Source organism: Aythya ferina (assembly GCF_964211825.1).
Source record: "Aythya ferina genome assembly, chromosome: 3".
In the NCBI taxonomy this organism is placed as follows: domain Eukaryota; kingdom Metazoa; phylum Chordata; class Aves; order Anseriformes; family Anatidae; genus Aythya; species Aythya ferina.
This window is the reverse complement of record NC_140298.1, coordinates 85061209-85084494: the sequence shown is the minus strand read 5'-3', so window position 1 is coordinate 85084494 and position 23286 is coordinate 85061209. Positions and strand designations below refer to the sequence as shown.

The following is a 23286-nucleotide window of genomic DNA, read 5'->3' as shown; positions in this document are numbered from 1 at the left end:
TGACAGGAGCTCAGGTCCTCTGTGTAGTGTGGTGAGGAAGAAGTGACACTGCTCTTTGGAGCATTTCATCTCTGCTGTGGGTTTTCTTGGGCTGAACAGCGGAGTTTTGTAGCTCGGAGCAACCACAAATGTGAGCTGCAGGCAGGATCGTGAGGCTGACGCACTCCTGCGGCACGGATCCAGTTGTATGGGAAGACAAAGGTCCTGTGGTTTTCGTGGGGAGGCATCAGCTGGCGTCTGTTGTGGCAGATGCTCTGAGCATCAGCCTTCAACAACAAGGCATGATTTAACAGGATTTTTAATGTAAATAGTTCTCTCGCTTCATTTTACTGACTTCAGTCAACTCACTAGGGGGAGGAGGAGGAGGAGATGTGACTTTTTTGGCTAAAAATTTTCAGGGCATTTTGTTTAAATTTATGCAGCTGGCACACCCACAGCTGATAACTCACGCAGATGTCATGTGGAGAATTGCAAAGCTTCTGGATTAAAAAAAAAAAAAAAGGCAAAAAAAAATCCCCAACAATTTATTTCCCTTCAACATCTTAATTAGGTTTATAAAATTAAAAGGAGAAACTGGGAAATGTGTGTTTGTGGGAGAAACTCTCATGGTGTGAAGGGTAAAGTATTAGGGATCTGGTTAAAGCTGAGTGGCACTTAAACTTGTGTGCACAGTAGAGAGAACTGGAAGAAAAACTGTTTGTTTTGGGCCTCTCTTGCAGCTTTTTTTGTATTTATTTATTTTGTAAAAGAGAGAGGAAGATATTTTCATCCTTGACTTCTGCACTGACAACACGATTCCTGTTTGCAATTTGTAAGGAAGCTGCAAGAGTCAGGTTGGTGTCGGTCCCGGGAGTGATGACGATGATGCAGTCGTTTTGCTGTTGTGGATAATGCATCGCTTGCAAGCAATTTGTAGCCTTCCGCGTGAAAAAATGATCCTTGCACAATATGCCTCAAATCCAACACTGTGTATGTTTAAAAAAATAAAAGGGAGGAAGAAAAAAGCCTGTGAGACACGAACTGATGATGCAGCCCATTTCTTCAGGAAGGCAGTCATCTTTTAAGCCCTTTGTCTTTCTGGTTTCTTGAGCTGGCTACTCTCTTAGTTTCAAGGAAACAGTGATTCCATCACCAAAAGCTGTGCCTTTTTGTGGTGCATTTAGGTGGACAGGATGGGCTGTGCGACAAGAACAGCTCACATGCACTTTAAAAATCCTCTGATTTCCAAACAGCATCTGGGTCATATGATGCCCACAGGCGTGATTCATCCACCTGGGCTTTATGCCAATCAGCGGCTGTGTGGATCCAACACTCCAGGAATACTGTAAAAATATTAAAGCTGTATTTTTTTTTTCATCAAATAATTCCGTTGATGATAGCTGTAAAAAATACAGTGTGTAATTTGTAGCTTCTTTCTGAAGGAATTTGTTTCATTAAGTAGATAAAAAAATACAGCACGGACTGAAGAGAGTGCAGAGAGGATTGAGACAAATGAGTACAGCTCTCCTCAGCCCCACATGCTTTCTTTCTCAAGGTTGCTGTCTTGGTATAAAATCCTCTGTGAGGCAGATGTCGTCTTCACCTGACTGCATCTGCTTGGAGCCCACCTAGCTGGTGAGAGCTGACATTAGGTAGGTGCAATCAGCTAAAAACTGCCAGCCTTCTGCTTCTGTTGGGCTTTTGCATGAGGATGATAATCTCTTTGAGGGGCAGAAACCCCATACGTTTAGTACATACCTAATGCCTTTTTTTGCAGCGAAGTTAGTTTTCAGGAGATGAGATCATGCTTATTTTTAGGCATGTGTATTATGCAGACAGACACCCTTAATTAAAGATTCAGCAAGCCTTCTTTGGGAAACCATGGAGCTGCATTTTTACAAGATGTCTAGGAAAACAAAAATATATGCAGCTGGCATGGAGTGTGCTTCTTTTTTTCCCCTCTCATATGTACCAACGTGTTTATCTCAGTGGACACCTATAGACACCTATAGACTCTTCTGGGACATGCCAGGTTGCTCACCTTGCATTTCTAGCTGCCTATATACTTCAAAAATGTAGCCCCGAATGATTTTGAAAACCAGCTACATCTTTTACCTCCTACTTGTTACAGTCCTATACAGATTATTTTTAAAAAGCTTCTTCTAGAGAGTAAAGGCTGACATTCCCACAGTAGGACTAGAGAGACAGCCTTCTAAAAATGAAGCGAGGAAGCATAACCTTTGCCAACTTGCAGAGAAGCAGCGGTGTTTGACTGCGATGAATTTAAGACTGGAAAAAATATTTTCTCCTCTCTCTTCCTGAGCTTGTGACTTTCTGTCATGTGGATGTGGGACAGGATAGAAGGAATGCACTCAGGTTTGTAAATGAGTCTGGGTTATGGGGGCCTTGCTCTGATGTATTGTTTTGCTTTTTCCTTTCGTTCATCTAGATAAAGAAGAGGCAACAAGATGTGGTGAGGTTTCTGGAAGCCAATCGCATCGAGTTTGAAGAAGTGGATATCACAATGTCAGAGGAGAAAAGACAGTGGATGTACAAAAACATTCCCGAGGACAGGCAGCCCGCACAAGGCAACCCGCTGCCACCGCAGATATTCAGCGACGACCGGTACTGTGGAGTAAGTAGCTGCCGTGGTGTGTGTGCCCTGATGGCCACTGAAACAGACAGACCTTGCTGTTGAGCTTCTTCAGCAGTATCTGAAGGTTAAGGTTAAAGTTTTGGGGAGGAGGATCCTGCAGTGAAAATTCAGATCCTCCATAAACGCGTGTGTTGTCTTCAGCTGGCGGATGCCCTCTGTGGATGTAAGAATTGGTAACATTACGTGCTTCGTGTACAGCCTGCTGATGGTGAAGTCCCTTGTAAGGCCACTAATATCTGTGTAGTTCTGGTTTTGCTGCTACTTGGGTCTAGGCCAAGCGTAAAAATTCAGAAGGAAATTTTTGGTACAGAAAATGAGAGCACTGCCTAGATTGAGTTACATTGTCATTGTAATTAAGCTCCCTCTCTGCTGCTGTTACAGCATAAATTTAATTTATGCTCAGAAAGCCTTGATGCAGTTGGAGTCTCTAGAATAAACAAAACCTATTTGCTATTTGAACTTGGGAAAAGCTTTATTTTTCCCTAAAGAAAAGCAGCTTGAGACTTCTCTTTTTCTGCTGAAAGACTGGTAAGCTTGAGAGCTTGCGAATCTGACAGCAGATCGATGGGTGGGCTAATTTGTCTGATGGTGTAAGCTGCAATAACTTCTCCATCTGCTAGTGCAAGCTGAAGTGGTAGTCTTTGACTGATACATTAAGAACGGTGCCATATGAATGTTTTACTTCCCTGCTTAGCCAGCAGCCCTGATTTTTAGGTGCTCTTATAGTCTGGGAGAATCTTCCCGGAGCTGAGACTCTTAACAAAATGCTGTCAGAAGACCAGAGCTGGGTCCTCTCTGCCTTGCTACATTCTTTCATGCTTCAGCTGTGTCATCTGTACATCCTTTAGGAGGCAGGGCTGATGTGACCGCTAGGCTGGCTGGTGAGGTTGACAGATTTGCCACGCTGGATGCCTCAGGAAGCAATTTTGTGAGGTTTGTGTGCAAATTTTGTAGGAGGTTGACATGGGGATGTTGGGGTCATAACAGCTGGACCAGAGTAAGTGTGGGCACTGTGTGGGTACTGTGTGGGCACTGGCTGCAGCGTGGTGGAGAGAAATCCAAGCAGGTTCTAACTTACCCCTGCCTGACTCCGCTGCAGCGCAGCTGAGCTGCTTGTGGCTGCTGGGTGATCCCCATCAGCTGAGAACCCGTCGGCTGCTCTGCGCTGCGTGGGTAGCTTAGGGCAGGAGGATCCTCCACAAGGAGGATCCAGGATCCTCGGCCACAAACAGACTGAGTATGATGCAGCAGCTAACTGGCTTTCTGAAACAAGATATTCAGCATCCCTCCGTATATTTCGTTTTGGCCTTCCTTGTGTGCTTTCTACCTCAGTTGTTTAACTCATACCTTCCTACTTCAGGGTGAGAAATATCCATTAAAGAAAAGTATCTGGGACATGGAAGGAATTTTAACAATCACTTATGGAGCAGCTTCCTCACTTGCAAATAACAATATTTGCTTTGTTCAGTGTGATGCTACTTTGTCTGCGGAATACATTTTTTTAAGCAGTTGTTTTTTATCCTTTCTGCATCTCTGCAGCTTTTCTTTACGGCATGTTTTAACTTAGTCTTAGAAATTGCTGTTTGGCATTAGCACGGCCAAAGATGTCATGCAACATGTGAGATGATCTTGTTAATCTGCCTGCTCAGCTGATGGCTGTTTTGAGCAGAGTTAATCCTATTACCAGACCTCACTGGCTGCAGGAACACCTTTAATGAGCAAACATGCTTTGAAAGAAACTGTGTATTTTCTAGGATGAAGGAAAAAGTATCTGCCGTGTATTCCACATTCATCATTTAACCTGACAGCATTAGGTAATGAAGTTCTCAGGTAATAAATTGGGGGCAGAACATCAGGCAGGAGACAAAGGAGGTGAGTACTGGAAAGGAAGTTGGAATATCACACAGAAGTTAGCTGAAGTCAGCAGACATCATGTCTCCATTTTGATTTCCACAGTGAGGGTTTTCGTATGTTTATCTTGGCTATGCTTAAAAAAATTCACTATTAAATAACTTAAACTAAAAAATAACCATCAGGATTTCGGTTCATTGAGTTAGTGAAAATTGTAGCTTATTCCTGATTTGTGTCCAGGCAACTTCTGATCCAATTTGCTCTATTAACAAACGCTGTCTGCTGCTTTGCCTGCCAGTTCGACAGTCTCAGCACGCTACCAGGAAACTGCCTGGGCACTCATTCTGACTTACACCTTATTACTGACAGTACAGACTGGTCAGACCCATTGCTGTCTCCATAAATGTATGAGGGCCAGAGAAGCAAAAGCAAGGTATATTCTTTATTTTGTTTATCCCCTTTCAAGAAAGATGCTTGAGGTTGTGATGTAAGAGCCCTGACTCCGTGTCACGCTCGTAGCCCTATTGTTTCTTCTTTATTAGTAAAAGCATTAATGTTTGGGGTGTGTTTTTTTTTAGCTCCTTCTGTCCCCATTTTTCTGGGTAGGACACTACCGTTTGAAGCAATCAGTTTGCAGAATGTAACTGCACTGTAGAGGAAGTTTGGCTTCAGTGTTTTCAGTAATTGCCCAAAAAGGCTTGGTGTTGGCTATTTGAATATGTATGAGCTGTTATAAGGGGGAAAAAAGGCACAAAAAGATGACCTTTTTTTTCACAAAACAATGTTTCCTGTACCACAGTGGGAGGGATCCTTCTGGTACTAACAGACTAACTCCACGTTTTGAAGTGTGAGCGAGACCTTGAAATTTCTCTGAGTTGATGTAGCTGCAGATATGATCATGAATCTTTCTTTTCCTTTTCTCAGTCTTCTGACATCCATTCCCCAATTTTTCGGTAACAAGCTTAGCTAATAGGATTTTGAAATAAGTAAGGATTGTTTTTCAGCAAGAACCATTTTTTATTTCATGTGAACAAACCAGATAAGAGCTGTGAGCACACAAGAACACAAATCACTTTACTGATAACCCAGTGTTATGTCATAGCAAAGTCACTGATAATTTACATATTTTTATGACTTTACAGTCAGTTGTTTCATCTTAGTGGCATTACTGCAACATCGTAAGTCTGTGAGAAGAGTCTACATTTCAGTCAAATCGGACACATGAACCTCATTTAATTACAGTAGTGTGAATCTGATTGCTGCAGTTCTTGCTTTAGTGCTCTGCAAGAGTTAGAAAATGTCAGTGCCTGTTGTGTGTTCACAGAGGGAACTCACACATTTTGCTTAAGGAAAAGTAAAATTGAGATACATTGGAAAAGACTACAAAAAACGGGACAAGTAGAGCCATTTTTCTCAGTAGGAGTTAGATAATATTTCAGCCTCTGAAGGAATTTTTGTTTGAATAGCAATCCACAGGTTTTTGATTCAGGAATCCTTAACTTTACAGGGATGACGTGCTCAGATCAGATGATGTGCAATATATGAGACCTTCAGTTAACATTTTGCTTCATGTAATAGTACATACTTCTTTGGGTAGCCCTTTCTAAAGCAGTTTCATCATGTAATGAGATCACAGATAATCACAAGTCTCAGAATTGAGGAAGGCATTCATCCAGTTTCAGTCATCTTAGGATGACATTTAGCAATTCTGCTATGTGCCATGCTTTAACCCCTTTCTTTAAGACATTGTCATTATTCTAATTTGGGAAAAAAGTGCTTATTGGGAAGGCTAGTCTGTTTTCACCACTGTGTGTACTACTGAGACACTGACCTGAAGAACTGCATTGTTCTGTTGGCTTGCTGCCACTCATTTACTATAGATTTTTCAGCCTGTGTCTGTCCAGAAGCCCATGATGATTGCTTTAAAAATCTTTTCTTTCCTTTTTTGTCTTTGTTTTTCTTCCACCAGAAGGTACCACGTGACCTTTTGACAGCAGGGTTTCTAATCCTCTCCCTTACTAAAGTGTGGATCGACATTTTAGTCTTACATTAAATGTCCATCTCTAGCATTTTTCAGATGAAAAATGGGCAGTTTGGATCAGCTCTCTCAGCTGTGCCCGTTCCAAACTCCTTGCCCACCTCCAGCCTACTCATTTTGAAGGGTGAGAATGAGGCATGGTGAGAAACAGGCAAGACTTCGATGCTCTGCAAGCGCTGTTGGGCAATAGCCAAAACACTGGTGTGTTATCAAGGCTGTTTTAGTCACAGATCCAAAACCCAGCACCCTGTGTGTGCTGCAAAGGTGCACCTTGGCGGCGTGGCTCACGGGCATGGCAGTGAGAAAGCTGCCCTAGCTACCTGCTCAAATTCTCCCAGGTGCCTTGCTGCCCTGCAGTTAGTTGCCTCGGGGCATGTTGCTGTGTGGGATTCCCAGCGGGGTGGTTAACCCTATGAAGAGCCGTAATCAGCACCAGTACAAGCAATGCGGTTACACAGGGTTATGCAAGAATTTGGAGGGCCACTGCAATGAGGGTGGAAGCAGAAGATGTCTTTGATCATTTCTTCACAAAGTGGCTCCCGGAGAAGAGGAGAAAGGACCAACTGCTGATTGTCTCCACAAAATGGTTTGCAGAATACAGGGATGGCAGCAGTGCAGGGGCCAGATACCAGATTAGGCTCAAGGCCAGTGCTTTTCTTATAGTTCTTCCAGGCAAACCAGAATGATAACGCAGCCACAGCACCATTAACAGCCCCTGGTGTATGATGTACAGAAGGAAAGGGAGCAAGCAATGGAGCACATGAGGAAACAAATCAATCAACATCCAGAACAGAGAAGTCAATGTTGTGACCAGCAGCAGCAAGTGCCAGGTAAACAGCTCTAAGTTCAGCCTGGCACATGCTTATCAAATCTGTCACTGTCTTGAACCCCCTGAAGTCCCTGTTCAGGAACCAAGACAGATTGCTGTTAGTGCCTAAGGAGCCACACAGCTGATTGCTCACACCACACCTCCAAGCAGGACAGGGAAGAGAATAGGAAGAGAATTGAGAACAACTGGTGGGTCAGGAGAAGCATTTTAGTAAGTGAAGGGAAGGGGATAAAATGACCAAGTGATACGAGATGATCCCATACCATATCCCAAAAGCAGACAGCTCCAGCATGTCTCCGAGCAATGGCTATCTTGTAAGACAGCCCCATGGCTCCATGTATTTATTGCTGAGCGTGATGTTATCTGGTATGGAATATCCCTCTGGCCAGCTGAATTCTTCCCAGCCCCACTGCAGGTGGTGCTGGGGAGCAGAGTAAAAAACAGACAAAGCTCTGATGCTGTGCAGGCACTGCTGGGCAACAGCCAAAACACCGGTGTGTTATCAAGGCTGCTGTAGTCACAGATCCAAAACACAGCACCATGGAGGTTCCTGTGAAAAAAAAATGAACTGAGTCTCAGCCAGATCCAATAAAAATGAGAAGATGAAGACTGTAGGTCATTTTCTTTTCGAAGTTTACGCTATTAAATCCTTTGCTTTCAAGGTTACAGGAAAAAAAAATCTAAATGTTCTACCTCTCATTGTATATTTATCTTACACAATCAGACCAGTTGGTTAGCAGGTGAGTTGCTCAGATATTTTTCTAAAGAGTCATCAATAGGATACACCATAACACGAACTGGTTAGTATCGTACAAGTTAAAAGCACTATCTAAAAAAAGAAGGGATAAGCGATTATCTTGCTTAGTGCAAGATAAAAGTGCTTTTTTATACAGACTCTGAAACTCCAGACAGATGGAGAGGTCGCTGTGGCCGGGTACGTTAGGGCTGGGTTCACAGAGGGAGTGTAGCATGATGCCAAGGACTGACACGCCTAAATCTTGGGTACGTGGCTCTTGAGTAGAAATTGCAGCCCCCTGGTACAACTCTAGAAAGAAATGCTGGAGAAGCAGAGTCTGAAATTAGGCCTGTACCTCACACCTCCCCCTTCTGTTCTCTCTGATACCCCCACAAGTGAATGCAGCCTTCTCAGGCTAGAAGCCAGTCCTGGATCTTCTCAGAAGACAGAAAATCTCCACTTCCCCGTGAAGCTGCACTCTAATTTTAACCTTACAAGCTCAAGTTAGCACGCTGAAGCAGTGACAGCTTTATATGCACAAAATCTGCCGCTGATGTGAGATTGCCTGAAATTTAGGCCAACCAAAATGAAGGTGGGAGTTTGAGCTGAAGGGAAAATATTTACATAGCAGGCTAACTCTTCTTTCTTTATTTTTTTTTTTTTTTCCTGGAAGCTGCTCAGATGGTTTAGAGTGCTAGGGTAAGTAAGCACTGATGGAGTGCCGGGTGGGCACAGCAGCAGAGACAGGGACACATGATATTTGTTGTCCTTCCCTGAAATGTTATACATGGGTTTCAACTCCATCAAAACAGCGAAGGTCTATAGACAAGAAAGAAATCAAATACACTGCTGGAAGGGGTGCAGTGTTCTTGAGAGACTAGGCAGTGCACGGGGAATCACCATGGCACTGATTCCTCTACGCTGTTAAGTGTCAGTCTCTTCTGTTATTTTTTTTAAGATCCTGGAAAAAAATCCTATACTTTTTTTGTCCTTTTTTATGTGTGTGAAATAGCAATTTAGTAACTGCTCATCGATAAGAGGAAAAAGAAAGGAGAGGATCTAAGAAAACAGGTTACAGACCATATCAAAATTTCTGTCCTGAGCTGTTGTTGGGGAGTTTGTCTTACTTCTTGTGCCTACAGGTACACAAAACTTGAACTCTGTTTCTCTGGATCCTCAAGCAATATGGCATAATTCACCTCTAGCACGCCTGCTGTAGTGTCTTTAGGAGCCAGGGCAGTTGTGAGGCTAGCTTGGTATCCAGCAAGCCTACATTTGCTTCCCTGCACCTGTGCAAATGTCTTATCCAACTCGCTCAGCATCGTGGTGGTCCCATTCTGCCCTCACAAGAGGGATAATCTTGTTTGGTACAAGTTAGTGTGAATTCCTCAGGGATCACATACTGTCTATTTAGATTAATGAGTGATTATGCTGAAACTTTCTTGATAAATTACTTTTTCTATTAGTTAGGATTTCCCCATGTGGTCAGTTTAAGCTGTTTGTTGAAGTCGTTCTGAGTCACCTTTTCCAGTTGCGGATCCACAGAGCCTGGGCTGAATGTGAGTGACCAGGGGACGGTGACACGGAGCTGTTTGCCTTCCTGATGAAGCTGTTTCTCATGCAAGGAACGCAGAAGACAGAGCTGGTGTTGGAAAGCAGCCCCTGCCCAGATGTCTTCTCCATCCTGACAGTATCGAGCACTGGTTGTCTCCGTGCTGACTGCGCAGGCCATTTGCAAGGTCCACACGGCTGTAGCTTTCAGGCTGTATCTGTGCTTTTGCCATCCACTTCTCCCCTGCTTTTCCATGTTGCAAGACAGAGCTCTAGCTCTGTGTGCTATGTATACAAGGAGCACGGCGCCAGAGGCAAAATGTATCCAGCCTGCCCAGTGTTAGAGCTTAAGAAGGTAGAAACTCAGCAGTAATAAGGTAGTGCAAGAATTTTGTCATCCCCAGAGCAGTTAGAGCTGGTACCAGTGATGTGTCAGTGCTGCTGTTCATCCTGTAGTGGAGAGAGTAAACTCCTGTTGAGAAATCCAGTTTCCACCTGAACTTTCTTCTCTGCTTTCTAAACTTCATGAAGAGCTGTTTCAAGGTAAAGTTGCAGGTGTCTTCCTGTGAACCATCCCACCATGTGATGATATTTGACAGAGATTTGATACAACTTTAGAGACACCTTTGTCTGTTTTCAGACACTATTTCCTAAGTATAATAATGTAGGGTGTTTATATATTTTAAAACAGTTAAAGATGACCACTGTAAAATTAGAACCATCACCTTAACAGAATATAGTTTAAAAAAAAAAAGACAAAAATTGTGGTATTTCATTTTTTTAATTGCACTGATGTTCTGCAGAACTCATGGATAATCAGTGTGACATCAGTTATCAGCAATTTTGTTTGGGATCCTAGTTCTCCTCTGCATGAAATCAAAACTTTGTATTGTGCCATCATTCTTTGCAGAGAAAGGGTTTATTCTTGAATGGGTCCTGATGACTTTGGTTATTGGCTTTTATAAAAGGCCTGGGCTAGTAAAACATACCGAGGAAAAGATAAGAAAGTGTGTTAAATGGCTGTAATATTTTGAGGGTACGTAGTATTGTACGGGAAATAGATGGCGCAATATCTAGTGAGGGTTGTGGCTGTTGTCAGAGAAGAAGAAGGATAAAATAACTAATTCAGTGCACCATTGCACCACTTGCAATCATGCTTATATGGGTATGTTCTAAGAAACACTTCGAAGATGCAGCAGTTGCGGTCCGTTTATAAATAACCATGGTGTTAATACATCACATCACCAGTGCAGTTAGTGTGCTTTTCTGCTTTCTTTAATGCCTTTGCATTTCAGTTCTGTGAAGGAACCACAGAAAACAAAGAAAAGGTTGAAAGATGTTCTCAGCAGTGCCTCATTCCCCAAATAAACAGAGGGAAAGGGAAATCTGTTGTGTTTTGTGTTGTGCTCAGAGGTGTCACCTGATCTCGGGACGAGTAAAATGTTCCAAGAAGAAAAGCAACTGGTGTGGTTGTCGTCCCTATTGCAAAGTTACAGCTGCCTTAAAACACGTCAAAGCCGACATAGGTCCGTGCAGAGTTCTGTGCAGGTTGGTTAATTTATGTCTTTTAGCCATGGTTTCTTGTAAGGGGATGACTACCATTGCTCACTCCCCAAGGTTTCAGTCCCTCCCTCTTCTCCAGCTCCTGTCATTGCCGGATTTGATAATATTCTTACCTAAATAAACAGCTGGACACAGAAAATACTGAGCTAGAAGGTGCACAGGAGTGGGGCACCTGTTGCCATCCATAGTGCTTACTCTGCCCCTGTTCCCCCCAGATATCCCCCTGCCCTGTCAGTTCTTGGACAGCCCGTGTCTGTGTCCCCTGAATGAATGGCAGACACCAGGGCAGCCTGCCTTTGGCATGCCCTGTCCAAACAAGAGCTGGAGCTGGCACGGGGCTCCTCTTTATTAAAGCCTTTGTTTTTGCAAGCCTACAACTGGAGAGATTACGGAAATAACCATCGAGCCCTTAGGAGGAGAGAAGCAGGATGCTCTGTAGAATCAATTACATGAGCTCTTTAAAAATCCTGCCCAGAGATCTTATCAGAAGGGTAGCTAATGGGAAGCTGTGCAATGTTTTGGCTGTCCTGTGTCGTCTAGATGAGATCTTATTTTTGTGTGTCAGTGTAATAGTGCAAACAGGCTCACACCCGTGTGCACACACTGCAAGGAGAGCCGTGCTGAGTAAGGCTTTCCATTGTAATCCTAATCAGATCAGTGAGTGAATGTCAGCTGGGCCAGCGAACTCGGCTGCCCTTTTCAAGAAGGATGCTAACAGCTCCTTCTCGTTGGCATCCAGCACTAGCTGGGGCAGCAGCAGAGTGCTCCTTCAGTGCATTGAAATTACGAGCTCGCCATTATTTCTTGTAAGAGCAATTACCTTGCCCCTTTTAAAATAATGGAGAGATCGCAATCAGACATTAAAAATGATTGCTGACGAGAAACAAATTAAAGCAGCATGGCAATAGGTTTCTCTTTAAGTGCTGTACAATAATTAGTACATTTTTTTTTTAAATCATTATAAAAAGCAGTCGAGCTGCGCTTGGGCAAGTTGCTTGTTTTTCTGCTTCTTTGTGTGGCAAGCACCTGATAAACATTAAGGATTTGCCTGAGATGTTTAACAAGCTCACTCTTTCTCTTCTTGCGAGTTAAAAGCCAGCACCAGCACAGCCAGCCTGCTCTTTTAAAGAAACTTCCTGGGAGGAGTTTTGCTCACAGTCGCTGTCTTGGAAATGTCATCAGGTAAAACGTGCCCCTGCTCCCAGCTGCAGCGATGTGCAGGCAGTATCTGTATAACTGCTAAATGAAACCTGCTCTGCGTTAATGGTTTACTTTGACCTGTTGTTGTTATCCTTGAAGCACAAACAATTAATTACGCTGACCGAAGCCAAGCATATAATATACTTCCACTGAGCACTTTCCCTGACTCTAGCTATTTTTCTGAAGCAAGTATATCACTAACTTATTAGATAATTCTTATTACATTCCTCTTTCATGAACTCCAGCCTTCTGGTAAGGCCACCTAAGCATTTAGTGTGCCTCTTGTGCTTCTGAGCTCTGCGCCGAGCGCCGCCCGTCCTGCTGCCGCAGCGAGCTTCGCAGCCGTCCTCCCGTTACCACCTGGGGTGGCTTTGCTTCTGAAAACCTTTTCAGCCCCGGGCTGCCTCTGGTCTGGTTAAGAATCACTCCGCAGGAGCAGGGAAAGCAGAGATGAAAGCCAGGTCTGAAGCAGTCAGGTGGTTGGTAACCTGTTCAGAAGCATTTTCTAGCTTGGAATAGCTTTTTGCTCACCTTATTTATTGTCCTGTGGCTCCTCTGTCCCCTCAAACCATCCCGAGATGTATTTTTTACCCTAACTGGCGTTCATCATTCTCTGTAACCTTTCATACCTTCATCTTTGTGATTTATCACCTGTATTTTTTTTTTTTTTCGTGGCTTTTCAGCTTCTCCAGAGGGATTGAGCATCCCTGCGTCGCTGATGATTCATGTCCACCGTCCCCTTTGGTTTATTAGCCTTAATCAGCTCCCGAGTTCGCCAGGATTTTGCGTGTTAATCACGTGCAATTAGCAGCTCTGGAAGACACCGGGGATCATAATTTAAAGCAACAGACACGGTCGAAATGCTGTTTGTGTGCAGGGCTGCCTTCCGCAGCGGTGCAGTGGGTGGCAATTTGCCACGCGTGTGTATTTTTAGGCTAACAGCTGCTTTCCCAGCGCCTCCAGGGGCGAGGCAGCGCTGCTCTGCTGGGCTGCGTGGAGCTGCGTGGTGCCGTGGCAAGGGGACTGCAGGAGCTCGCAGAACCAGGGGGCTGCTGCCTTGCCAAAAACAGGTTGGTGGTGGCCTTCCTCCGTGTGAGGCGGTGCCCCGTGGAGATTTATCAAGGGGAAGCTCTTGGCTTGCGAGTGGGCTGTGTATGAAGGTCCCAGCTTCCTCTGAAGCACCGTTTGCCTTCCTCAGCCTCTGCTGTCAGCAGGGAGATGTTTGTTAAGTGAGACAGGGATTTTCACGTCCTCACCCACTGAGTTAGTGTCTCTGCACGTAGCCCAAATGTTTCTGGTTTCTTTCAGTGAGTTAATCCAGCTTTGATGCAGCCAGCAGGAATGTGGAAAAAAGCCTGTGGGCGCTTCTGGAGGTAAAAATTGATAACTCGCACTTCAGACGAAAGGGTGCTCTTGGTGGGCAGTGGAAATGATGTCTCCTCGAGCCGTGCTGCTGCAGAAATGCTTGCAACAGCTGCCTGGGTGGCTGCTTACGGTTCGCTGGGTTGTAATGAGCAGCTTCGACCAATTTACACCTGCCTTGATACTAAAAGGGTTCTTCCCTCTCCCCTGTGGGTTGTACCTGTCCCGTGCTGCCCTACCTTCAGCTGCACAATAGCGTGACACACCTGTAGTTCAGCCCAGTGGAGGAAAACAAGGTTATTGCTCAGATCGGGCGCTGTCTTCACATGTGGGTGCTCATCTAGCTCGTGTCCCTCGTGGCCTTTCATCTGTAGCAAAGCCAGGCTGCCTCGTCCTCAGGTGGAACAGCAGCCATGCAGTTTTCTGGTCTTGTTCTTCGAGATCAAGGGCTCAATTGAACACCCTGTGGCAGAGCTTCAGTATTGCTGAGTATTTCAGTAATTATTGCTGAGAATTTCAGTATTACTCATTTACTACTACATCATTGCTGAATTTATTACTTACCCAGGTATTTATCGAGCACATGGTTCTCTTCTCAGCCGTGGCACTGTTGGGGTTGCTTCCAGTACTGCTTCGGTTTTTGCTATGGCCTGCCGGTTTTATTTGGATTTACTTTGTGGCGATTAATTGATGTTAATTATGTTCAGTTTATATGAGAATTTATGTTAAATTAGAAATTAGCATCAGTTCATCACCTTTATTGATTTTAATTAATGTAAATATGCCTGTTTCCTCTGGTTAATTGTATGCCTAATTTCAAAGTTGGGCAGAATGGATCACACCTAAAATTAACAAAGGGAGCTTGAAACTGTGCCTAATATCTTAATGTGTTAGCATTTAAAAATGTGATAGTAATAGTTCTGTGCCCTTCATGATAAGCAGCATCTGCCTGCAAAGCCTGTTTTCCAGTCCGTGCTGCTGATCGTTGCAGGAGATTTTACCTTCCTTTGCTCCAGAGCGGCTTTATCCCTACAAACGCTTCGTTCCCCTGGCAGTAAAAGCAAATAAACCGAGCTCTTCCTGTAAAGCAACATGAGTAGGTGGTGTTCGCTGGAAGTTATGCATCACGCTTGGAAAAAAACACTGAAAAACAGACAGAAGAAGCGCGTGCTTTTCTCTGAACCTGTAAATGTCTGAACATTGAAGGCAGCAGAGCAGTAGATGTGAAGTTGAGGAATACTGCCTGGTGTCTGGGTATGGCAAAGCAATCTGCCATCTTTTAAGAAGGCAGTGGCAAGAAGTCATCTTAAGAAGGAGGTTTGCTCCTTCTACTCATGTCAGCCAGTACATCTGAGGCCTTATGAACATCATGGGCTTCTGCTGGCTCTCTGCATCTTGGAGGGCAGATGGTTTTCATATAGACATTGGCTGGGAAAGCACGTAGCACAAAGTGTGGCTGTTTCTAGGCTGAAGGTACTCGGCTGACTGCAGCTGCAGTGACACTTTGCTGGGATAGCGGTGTCCACATCGGTGCAGCAGTGCGCCAGCGTGGGAGTGCTTTAACAAAGAGAAAGGAGCTCTCAAAAAGCAACCAGGTCAGAGGATAGGAGCCAAAGAAGTGCTGACTTTAGGGGTCAGAGGCGTTGTGAACGCCTGTTACGGAGGTGGAAGGTATGTGGAGGCACAGGGCCTACCTGTTACTGTTCTGTATTGAAAGTGTGTGTGTGCACAGTCCGTATTGAAAGGATTATCTCTTGTTGAATGCTTTTAAGTTAAGCATAACTGCTAATCTTAGATGTTTAGGGATAATTGCTTTGTAATCGTGAACCCACCTGAAGTTTCCCGACATTTACAGAGTATTACATGTCAGAAGTGGTTAAATAGGGATTAATATTTCCACTTTATGGTTATGTGGAGGAGAAGAGGAATCTGAACTGGGTGCTTTATTGTTTGCCAGTGGTCATAGAGGAAATATTTACCAAACCACTAAGAGAACCTGAAACTTCCTGGCTTCTCACTGTGTGCCAAATCCGTTCACTAAACCGTGCTGTGTTTTCATCTCTGTCCCTCAAAAACTGAAAACTGTCAGCTCATCTGGTAGATAGAAGAGTAGCAGGTGTCCAGTGCAGTAAAAACGAATTGATAAAAGTAGTAGTAACACTTGGAGATCAGAACCTGAGCTTAAGCAGTTAAAACACAAAGAGGATATAATTGTGATAATAAAGCTTGTTTTAAATAATCTTTCCGTAAAACAAAATTCCTTATGGTAATATTTTATAGTTAAGTATGTGGTTGTCCAAGGCTGAGATGTGCTTGCTGATTTTGAAGGATAGAGTGGTGATAAGTCTTCTGTTCCACCACGGAAGACCTAAGGAGTTCAGTTGCCTTAGAATTTCTCCATGTTAGTATCTTGGTTTGCTAAAATGCAAGTTGAAAACCTCATTGGAAGTTTACTTGCATTGTTTGGCACTGAAGTACCTTTAAAATATGCCCACAATAGATTTCTTGTTCATGTAAATCCTTTTTTATATTTTTCTGTCAAATAAGGTGATGAAAAGTGCTTTAATTGAAGCATCTGTGTGTTTTACTTTGCCATCAGGGTTGGTGATATCACTACCTTTTAGAATAGCTGTTAGGTTTGCATAGGGCAATGCAGGTAAGTACCAGTGTTTTCCTGAGCATTATTGCATAGCACCCTTTACTCTGACACATGGTGTGGGAAGATCAAGCAGGAAAACACGAATACAAATGTTCTCACCATTTTTTTCCATTTTTTTTCCCTCTAGGACTACGATGGCTTTTTCGAATCAAAGGAGAGCAACACTGTCTTCTCCTTTCTTGGACTGAAACCAAATTTAGCATCAAAGGTCAGTGTCATATGGCAGACTTTTCGTGGGATTCTTGAAATATTCAGACTGAGCTGTCCTTGAACTGAATGAACTCCCTGTGACCAGATGCACCTCTGTGCACTATAGCTGTCCATACCAACATCATGCTAATGAGGTAACTGAAACAATTGCAGTGCAAAGCATTTTGTAAAGCAAAGTGACACTAAGCATGTACATGAGGTAAGCTGAGACTGCAGGAAAATAATGTTTAAAGAGTACATTTTGCTCCACATTGTCGTAGTAAATTGAAAGCAACTGGCATACTTAACAGGACAGAGCTAGGGTCTTGATCACTGGAATATCCAGAGCTTATGTCACCAAAATATGATTGTGCTGAACCAGCCTGGCTTAGAACCAGCCTCAGTGGCCCAACCAGGACAGCATTTCTTCATTATGCATTATTATTTTTTTTAAAATGCCGAAGTGATGGAGCAGCCAGGAATTGTAGCAAGTTTTTGGATAAGAATTAAATTTTAAAGAATGCATATATGCAAATCAGAAAAGAATTTGAAATCGAGCCAGTTAACATCTTTCTGCAAGGATAGTGAAATAGATGAGCTTTTATCGCCATATGGAAGCCTGAATGATCCTGGACATTTGATAAAGAGGCTGTATGGTGCCCCTTTGGGCAGTAGATCAGACACACCGGAGATGATTTCCTTCCCTTTGCTGCTGTAGGTATAGCTGTGCTGGGTAGCAGTGCTGTTTCAGGCCTAGATGGTCGTTCTTGGCTATCCGGAGAGTTACTCCTGCCAGCAAGTCATTTAGTTCTGGATCTCCTGGGGAAGAGGAGTAGGAAGGGAAGTCAGCAGGGAACCCCAAAAACAGGTTATTCTTGCAGTCTGCCTTGCTTTGGTGCTTGGACAATTAGTCCTAAGAAAAAGGTGCTGTTCTGCTGCAGTCAGAAGTAACAAAGTCTGTGCATCTGTGTTCCTGGGAAAGCACCTGCTGCAGTCCCGCAGGGTTGTCTGTACAAACTTGGCCACATCGCTGCGTCAGTCTGCTACTCTTGCAGAGCGCCGTGTCCTTAGCTGCTGTGTGAATGTGTGAAAGTCACAGATGCAGAAGATGAAAATGCATTCATAGCGTTAATAATCTTTTGTTAATTACTCTTATTTTTCTTTTAAATAGGAGTCATAACCCTAGAAAACCTATTTGAACTATCACCAACCGCATCTTCTGGATGAATGACCCTGTCCTTCAGCACACGACAGCTTCACTTATGGATCACTGTGATAGAGCAAACGCATCCTTAGTAGTAGTCTGCTTGCCATGAGACGGTGCTCTCCAACAATTCGGGGTTAATAACACGTATATGGAGTAGGATTAAGTCTGGGCTACTGATCTTCCTTTTTAAAATACTCACTGTTGGTGTTTCACTTTTGTCTTTGGATTGCTTTTGCAGCTGGCACTGATATTCTAATAGACACACGTTTAAAGATAAGAAGTGGAAGTGGGGGCTGCTGTCATTCGTGGGTATGCTCACATAGTTGGGTTCCTGACCTTTTTTTGATTCTTCCAGCTACTGTTGTTGAAGGTAGCTCGTCACGACAGTAAAAGTGCTGGTGGTTATTGGAATGTTTGTGCCAGCTATCACTCAGAGGGCAAAAACTGTTATCTGAAGATCTCAGTCCAAGCCAGTAACTGCTGTATTTTTGCTACCCATTTATTTATTGTTATGTTTGTGCTAGATCAGGTTTATTGTAAGAAGCACGGGTTGCTGACCTTTTTCACGAAACCTTGATTTTCCTCATGGTGCACATTGCAACTGGCTGTTTAAAAACAGTTGTTATTGTGGAGGGGGTGCCAAAGTGAAATGTTGTGACATGGTTCCTATTCCAAATGAGGGTGAAAGGCAGGTGAAAACGCTTGGTGGGATTATACTTGGTAGGTCAGAAGAGGTCTTATAGCTAAAGATTACATTGGTATTTCTCTACTGAGAAGGACTTAACACCCAAAATTGGAACTTTATAATTGGATTGTCTTAAGATGAAATTTTGCCAAAACTTGGAGTCAATTTTTAATAAAACACAGCTCCACCGTTAGCCACGAGAGAGTCAGGACAACCAATGACGTGGGAAAGCTTCTTTGCAATGCCCAGCCTCTGACTGTGGCTCGAAGGAAGCCCAGCTTCTTGTAAGAAGTGTCAGGAGGCAGCCCTGTCTGTGTAATAAATCACATGTTCTATTAAAATCAGTAACTATGGTGTCCTAGACAGGTTAGCTGGAAAGGACAGCTGGAAATCATCTGGTCCAGCCTTGTCAAAACCAGGGCTAACACCAAGTCAGCTCAGGTCAGTTGTGAGGTGGTTTCGCAGAGTGTTAGAGGCATCCAGAGGTGGAGATCTTGTACCTTGTGCCGATGCTGCAGTACTCCCCTAGTGCCAAGCACGCACTCCCAGGTTGTCATTTGTGGCCGTTGCCATTCCTGTATTTTCTGGCACTCATGGAAAGAGTTTGGCACCATCCTTTTCGTGCCCTCAAGATAGTTGTGGGGTATTATTAGGTCACCTCTTAGCCTTCTTGTGCCAGACTAACCAAGCACAGCTTCCCTACCTTCTGTTTGTAGGTTCTTCTTTAGGCACCTGGCTGCTTTGGTGTGGTGGAGGGCTACTCTATCCAGCTGCCTCACATCCCTCTACAACTGGAAAAAGGTCCCCAAAATGGGCACAATATTTTGGATGTGGCCTCACCAGGGCTGAGCAGAGAGGGACAGGAACTGTGCTCAGCCTGCAGGCCTCACTTGTTTTGAAATAGCCCACTGCATTTGTCCCTCCTCGTCAGCAAGAGCATGGCTGGCTTGTGACCAGCCCGTACTTCACCAAAAGCCCAGTCCCTCTCAGCAGGGCTGTCACTCTGTCAGTCACTTCCCAGCCTCTACTGCTGCCTCACCGCCCCCAGGGACAGAGCGTGGCACTTGCCCTTTCCAAGCTTCATGAGGTTTCTGTTGGCCCTGCCTTCATGGCTGTTGAGATCCCCTGGACTGAAGCTTTGCCAGCTGTTACCAACCACGCTGCCAAGGTCGGTCCTGTTCGCAGATTGCTGAGGGTACACGCTAGGTCACCATCCAGAGATGCTGAACAACAGGTGAGCTGTTGCCTCTCAGATTTTGGACAAGAGGTGACTCAAGACTACAGAGGTATGACATGAGCACTGTTTGTGACTACGAGCTTCTGGGGTAAAGCACAGGTTACCTTCCTGTTGGTGTTGTCTCAGCTACAAGCTGCTTAGTTCCTTTTCCATTTAGTACAAAGGGAACACTCTATGAATTTTCCCTTTAGTATAAAGGCAAGAAAGCTTTAAAAAAGGAGGTGGTAAGTTTTAAAAGATGTCCATCCACCAATCAGGTTCCCTTCAGATCCTCTGGTGCCTCCTCAGCTCAGTTAAGGGAACTAGATGGAGCAAGAGCACACACAGATTTCGAGTCCGTGGTTGCATTTCCTAGCCAAAATCTTCGTTAGAGCACCTTCTCTAGAGGACTCCTTAACGGGAGTTGATAGCGTGCATATATACGTGTGTATGTCTGTATATATGAGTATGTGAATATGCATTTTTAGGAAGTTTGTTGTATGTAGTAAGTTATTGTGATGTTCTTGTCACCGTTCCCACGTTCTGGTGAGACTTGAACCTCGCTCTGAGAAGGGAATGTGACGTGAGGTGGAGCTGTACATTAACAGGTTATATAGAATATTCCTTAAAAAAAAAGAAAAAAAAAGTTTAAAATATTTAACTTTGAAAAAGAATACAGATACAAATTTATGTAATGACACAGTTAATTACAGAGAAGCCATCCTGGATTTATCACATACTTGATAACGTTGTAAACTTAGAAAACTGCCCGAAGTCCCAGCTTTGAAAAGCTCACAGGAGTGGTAGGTGTATCTGCTGCAGTGATCCCGCGTGGATCCCAGGCTTACTCATGGGGAAGGCAAAATCACACTGAGTTCTCCGAGGATGAAACGAGTTTCACAAAACTCTTGAATGTTGCTAGTTGTGGAACTGAAGCCTCCAGTTCAGTGCAGAGCAAGTTCTGCCGCGGCTGTTGGGCAGCGGTGGCGTGGCTCAGAGCACGCCTGTGGGTGACGCTGGCCGTGTGCAGGGCAGCACGAGCCCCAGACACATCCTGCTGGCTTGCGGGGATCGGCAGTGTTTGCTCATAAAAAGAGAGTCTGTGTGTTGCTTGAGTGTGAATTTTGCCTGTTGTGCAACAGCCTTATTTTTGTAACGAAAGCAAGCAGAGTTCTAGTTTGTTACGCGAGATGATCTGGAATTTTTTAACCAGTTTTGTAATAATGAAACGTTTGGGTAACAGAAAAGTTCCGTGGAGAACCAAATGCTCCCAGTTTTTAGTTAAGATTTGTACGTACCCCGCTTTTTAAAAGGGAGAGGGCGGCGTGAATTAAATTTTAATCTTTGTACCGAGCTAAAGTTGCTGCGTGTGCCCACACACTGACTGTACCAGGGGCTGTGACAGAGGTGTTCTCGCTGGTGCCACACGGCTGGACAGTGCCTTGCCAGGAGGAGGACTGTTGGTGCAGGATCTTCTCAGATGTGCTCGACTTTGAACTCAGAGAGAGCAAGTTTCTATTATTGCTATTTTTTTAATAACGCAGTAAAGTGATGTTGGTGAGTCAAAAGACACGTGCTTTGTAGGGTTCAAACAGTCCTTGCTGAGTCTCATCAACTCTTGAATTTCCTTAGTATGGCTTTCTCTCTTTTATTATTGTATTGACTGTTTAGAATCAAACCTCCCAAGGAAGTGGACATGGAGTAAAAAGCCCCTAAATCCATCTTTATGCTTCAAAATAACTATCTTATCCAGGTGTTGAGCGGCCCAAGTGCTTCACTAAGATGAGTAAGAGTTGCCAAGCTCTTATTAGAGGATTTCTTGGTCCTCCCTCCCTGCCCCTGCCCCCAGCCAGGCCATTTATTCAGGGAGTCCAGTTATTTTGGGACTGCCGTGCTTCCAAAAGTAAGAGCCCGAGATCTGAGGCACGAGAGCTGCTCCACAGCAGGGTAAGAGCGGGGTCTTCACCAGCTAGTGCCAAATCCCCTCAGTCTTGGGGGACCTGTCCGCCGGTTTCACTGGGTCTGCTTGTGCGTGCTGTGAGGAGGAGGCAGCCCCGGGTGCCCACCCTGCACCCCAAACGTCTCGTTGGCAGCACCCTCAGCAGCCCTTCTCGCAGCGGCAGATCCAGCTCACTCCCTTCTTCCTGTCCTTTGCCTCTTCCCAACGTGCTTCGTCCCGTCCTGCCGAGACCTGCGCGCAAAGCTTCAGCTCCCGACGTCCCCGTGATGCTGCGGGTGCCGACCCGGTGCTCCAGGAGCGCGCAGCATCCCAGGCTGTGCACGCGTGGGGTCTGACAGTCTGCGTTACAGCCGCGTTCATCGAATAAAAACATGTTCTGAAAAGATGCTGGGGCGGTGGTGTTTGTGCTGTGGGATGCCGTGACAAAACGCAGGGCTTTCTCCTTGCTGCAGCTCCCTCTGGTGACGGCTTCCTCGGCAGGGTGCTGGGCAGCCTCGGTGCTGGAGGCTTAGCAGGAGCTGTTTTCTGCTGGACACCTGCGGGTCTAGGTCCTCCCCAGGGAAACGGCAGGAAGGGAGAAGAAGGAAAAGGGTGACTGCTGGTCTCCTGTTCGTACGCTTGGGTGAGTTGATAAATGCTGCGGAAATAAAGGATGGATCCTGTGGGGTGGCGTGGGCAGCGTCATCCAGTAAATAAATTTGGCCAAGGTGGTCCAGACGGGGGTTGCTGGAGATGGAAGCTCTGTTCGGGTCCATCCTGCTCCTCCAGCAGCTGCCGGCCATCGCCTCCTCTTCCCTTAGCTGCGTCCTTACACCCAGCTGCGTCCTTACACCCTTCTGCTGGGAGAAGGGCAATTGGGGCTGATGGCTTTTGTGTGAAGAGGCAGAGCCGGGTGATGCACCGACCATCTTTTCAGCTGTGAGGACTAATAGAGCTCAATTACATTTAAGCCTGGCACGAGCAGCATGCTAATGTGCCCACATACACATTTTTCATCCTTTAATTATAAACTCCCTAATGAAAGCTCTACCTGGAGAGGCGGCCAGCTCTTTCTACCTCGGCTGCCTCTGCCTCCCAGCTCTCCCCCCTGCGGGAGGGGATGCCCAGGCTGGCACAGCCCGAGACACAAAGGCCCGGGTGTCCTGCACCCTGGCATCGATGCCAGAAGACACAGGAGCACTGCCTGAACTCATCAGTGGCCCCATGCACATGGGCATCGCCTGGGAGCGGAGGAGGCTGAGCGGTGCCGGGGTGTTTGGAGATGGGCAGGAGGGCTGCGGGCACCAGCGGTGTCCGGGGGAAAGCACCGGGATGAGGATTTCTCCTTCTTACAGTGGCAGCACCATGAAGCAACTCTGGAGTGAGCGCTTTAATTGCTTCAGCTAGCAGAATTTGTAAATGAGGGAGAAAACAAAAACAGAGACGATGTTGATATTTGCTTTCGGCATCTTGGCAGCAGCCTTGTCATTTAACAGTTTCTCGTTTTAGCTCTGACTGAGCTAATGCTTCCATTTAGCATATTTCCTGGGCATATTGTGTGGGCAGATGAAAGGACGGCACTCGCTAAATACATGAATTAAACATTCTCTTGACACACTTTAACCT

General features: G+C 45.0%; 1 protein-coding gene across 1 annotated transcript in view; it reads left to right on the top strand.

Annotated features, from left to right (window-relative positions):
- SH3BGRL2 (SH3 domain binding glutamate rich protein like 2) overlaps nt 1-22066 on the top strand; it is a 37519-nt gene extending 15453 nt beyond the window's left edge. Inside the window, exons 2-4 of the mRNA XM_084513229.1 lie at nt 2429-2614; nt 16552-16632; nt 17785-22066. Of these exons, the coding sequence (XP_084369355.1) occupies nt 2429-2614; nt 16552-16632; nt 17785-17793 (276 nt within the window). The 3' untranslated portion in view covers nt 17794-22066. The remainder of the gene's footprint in view (nt 1-2428; nt 2615-16551; nt 16633-17784) is intronic.
- The last annotated feature ends 1220 nt before the right edge of the window (nt 22067-23286 follow it).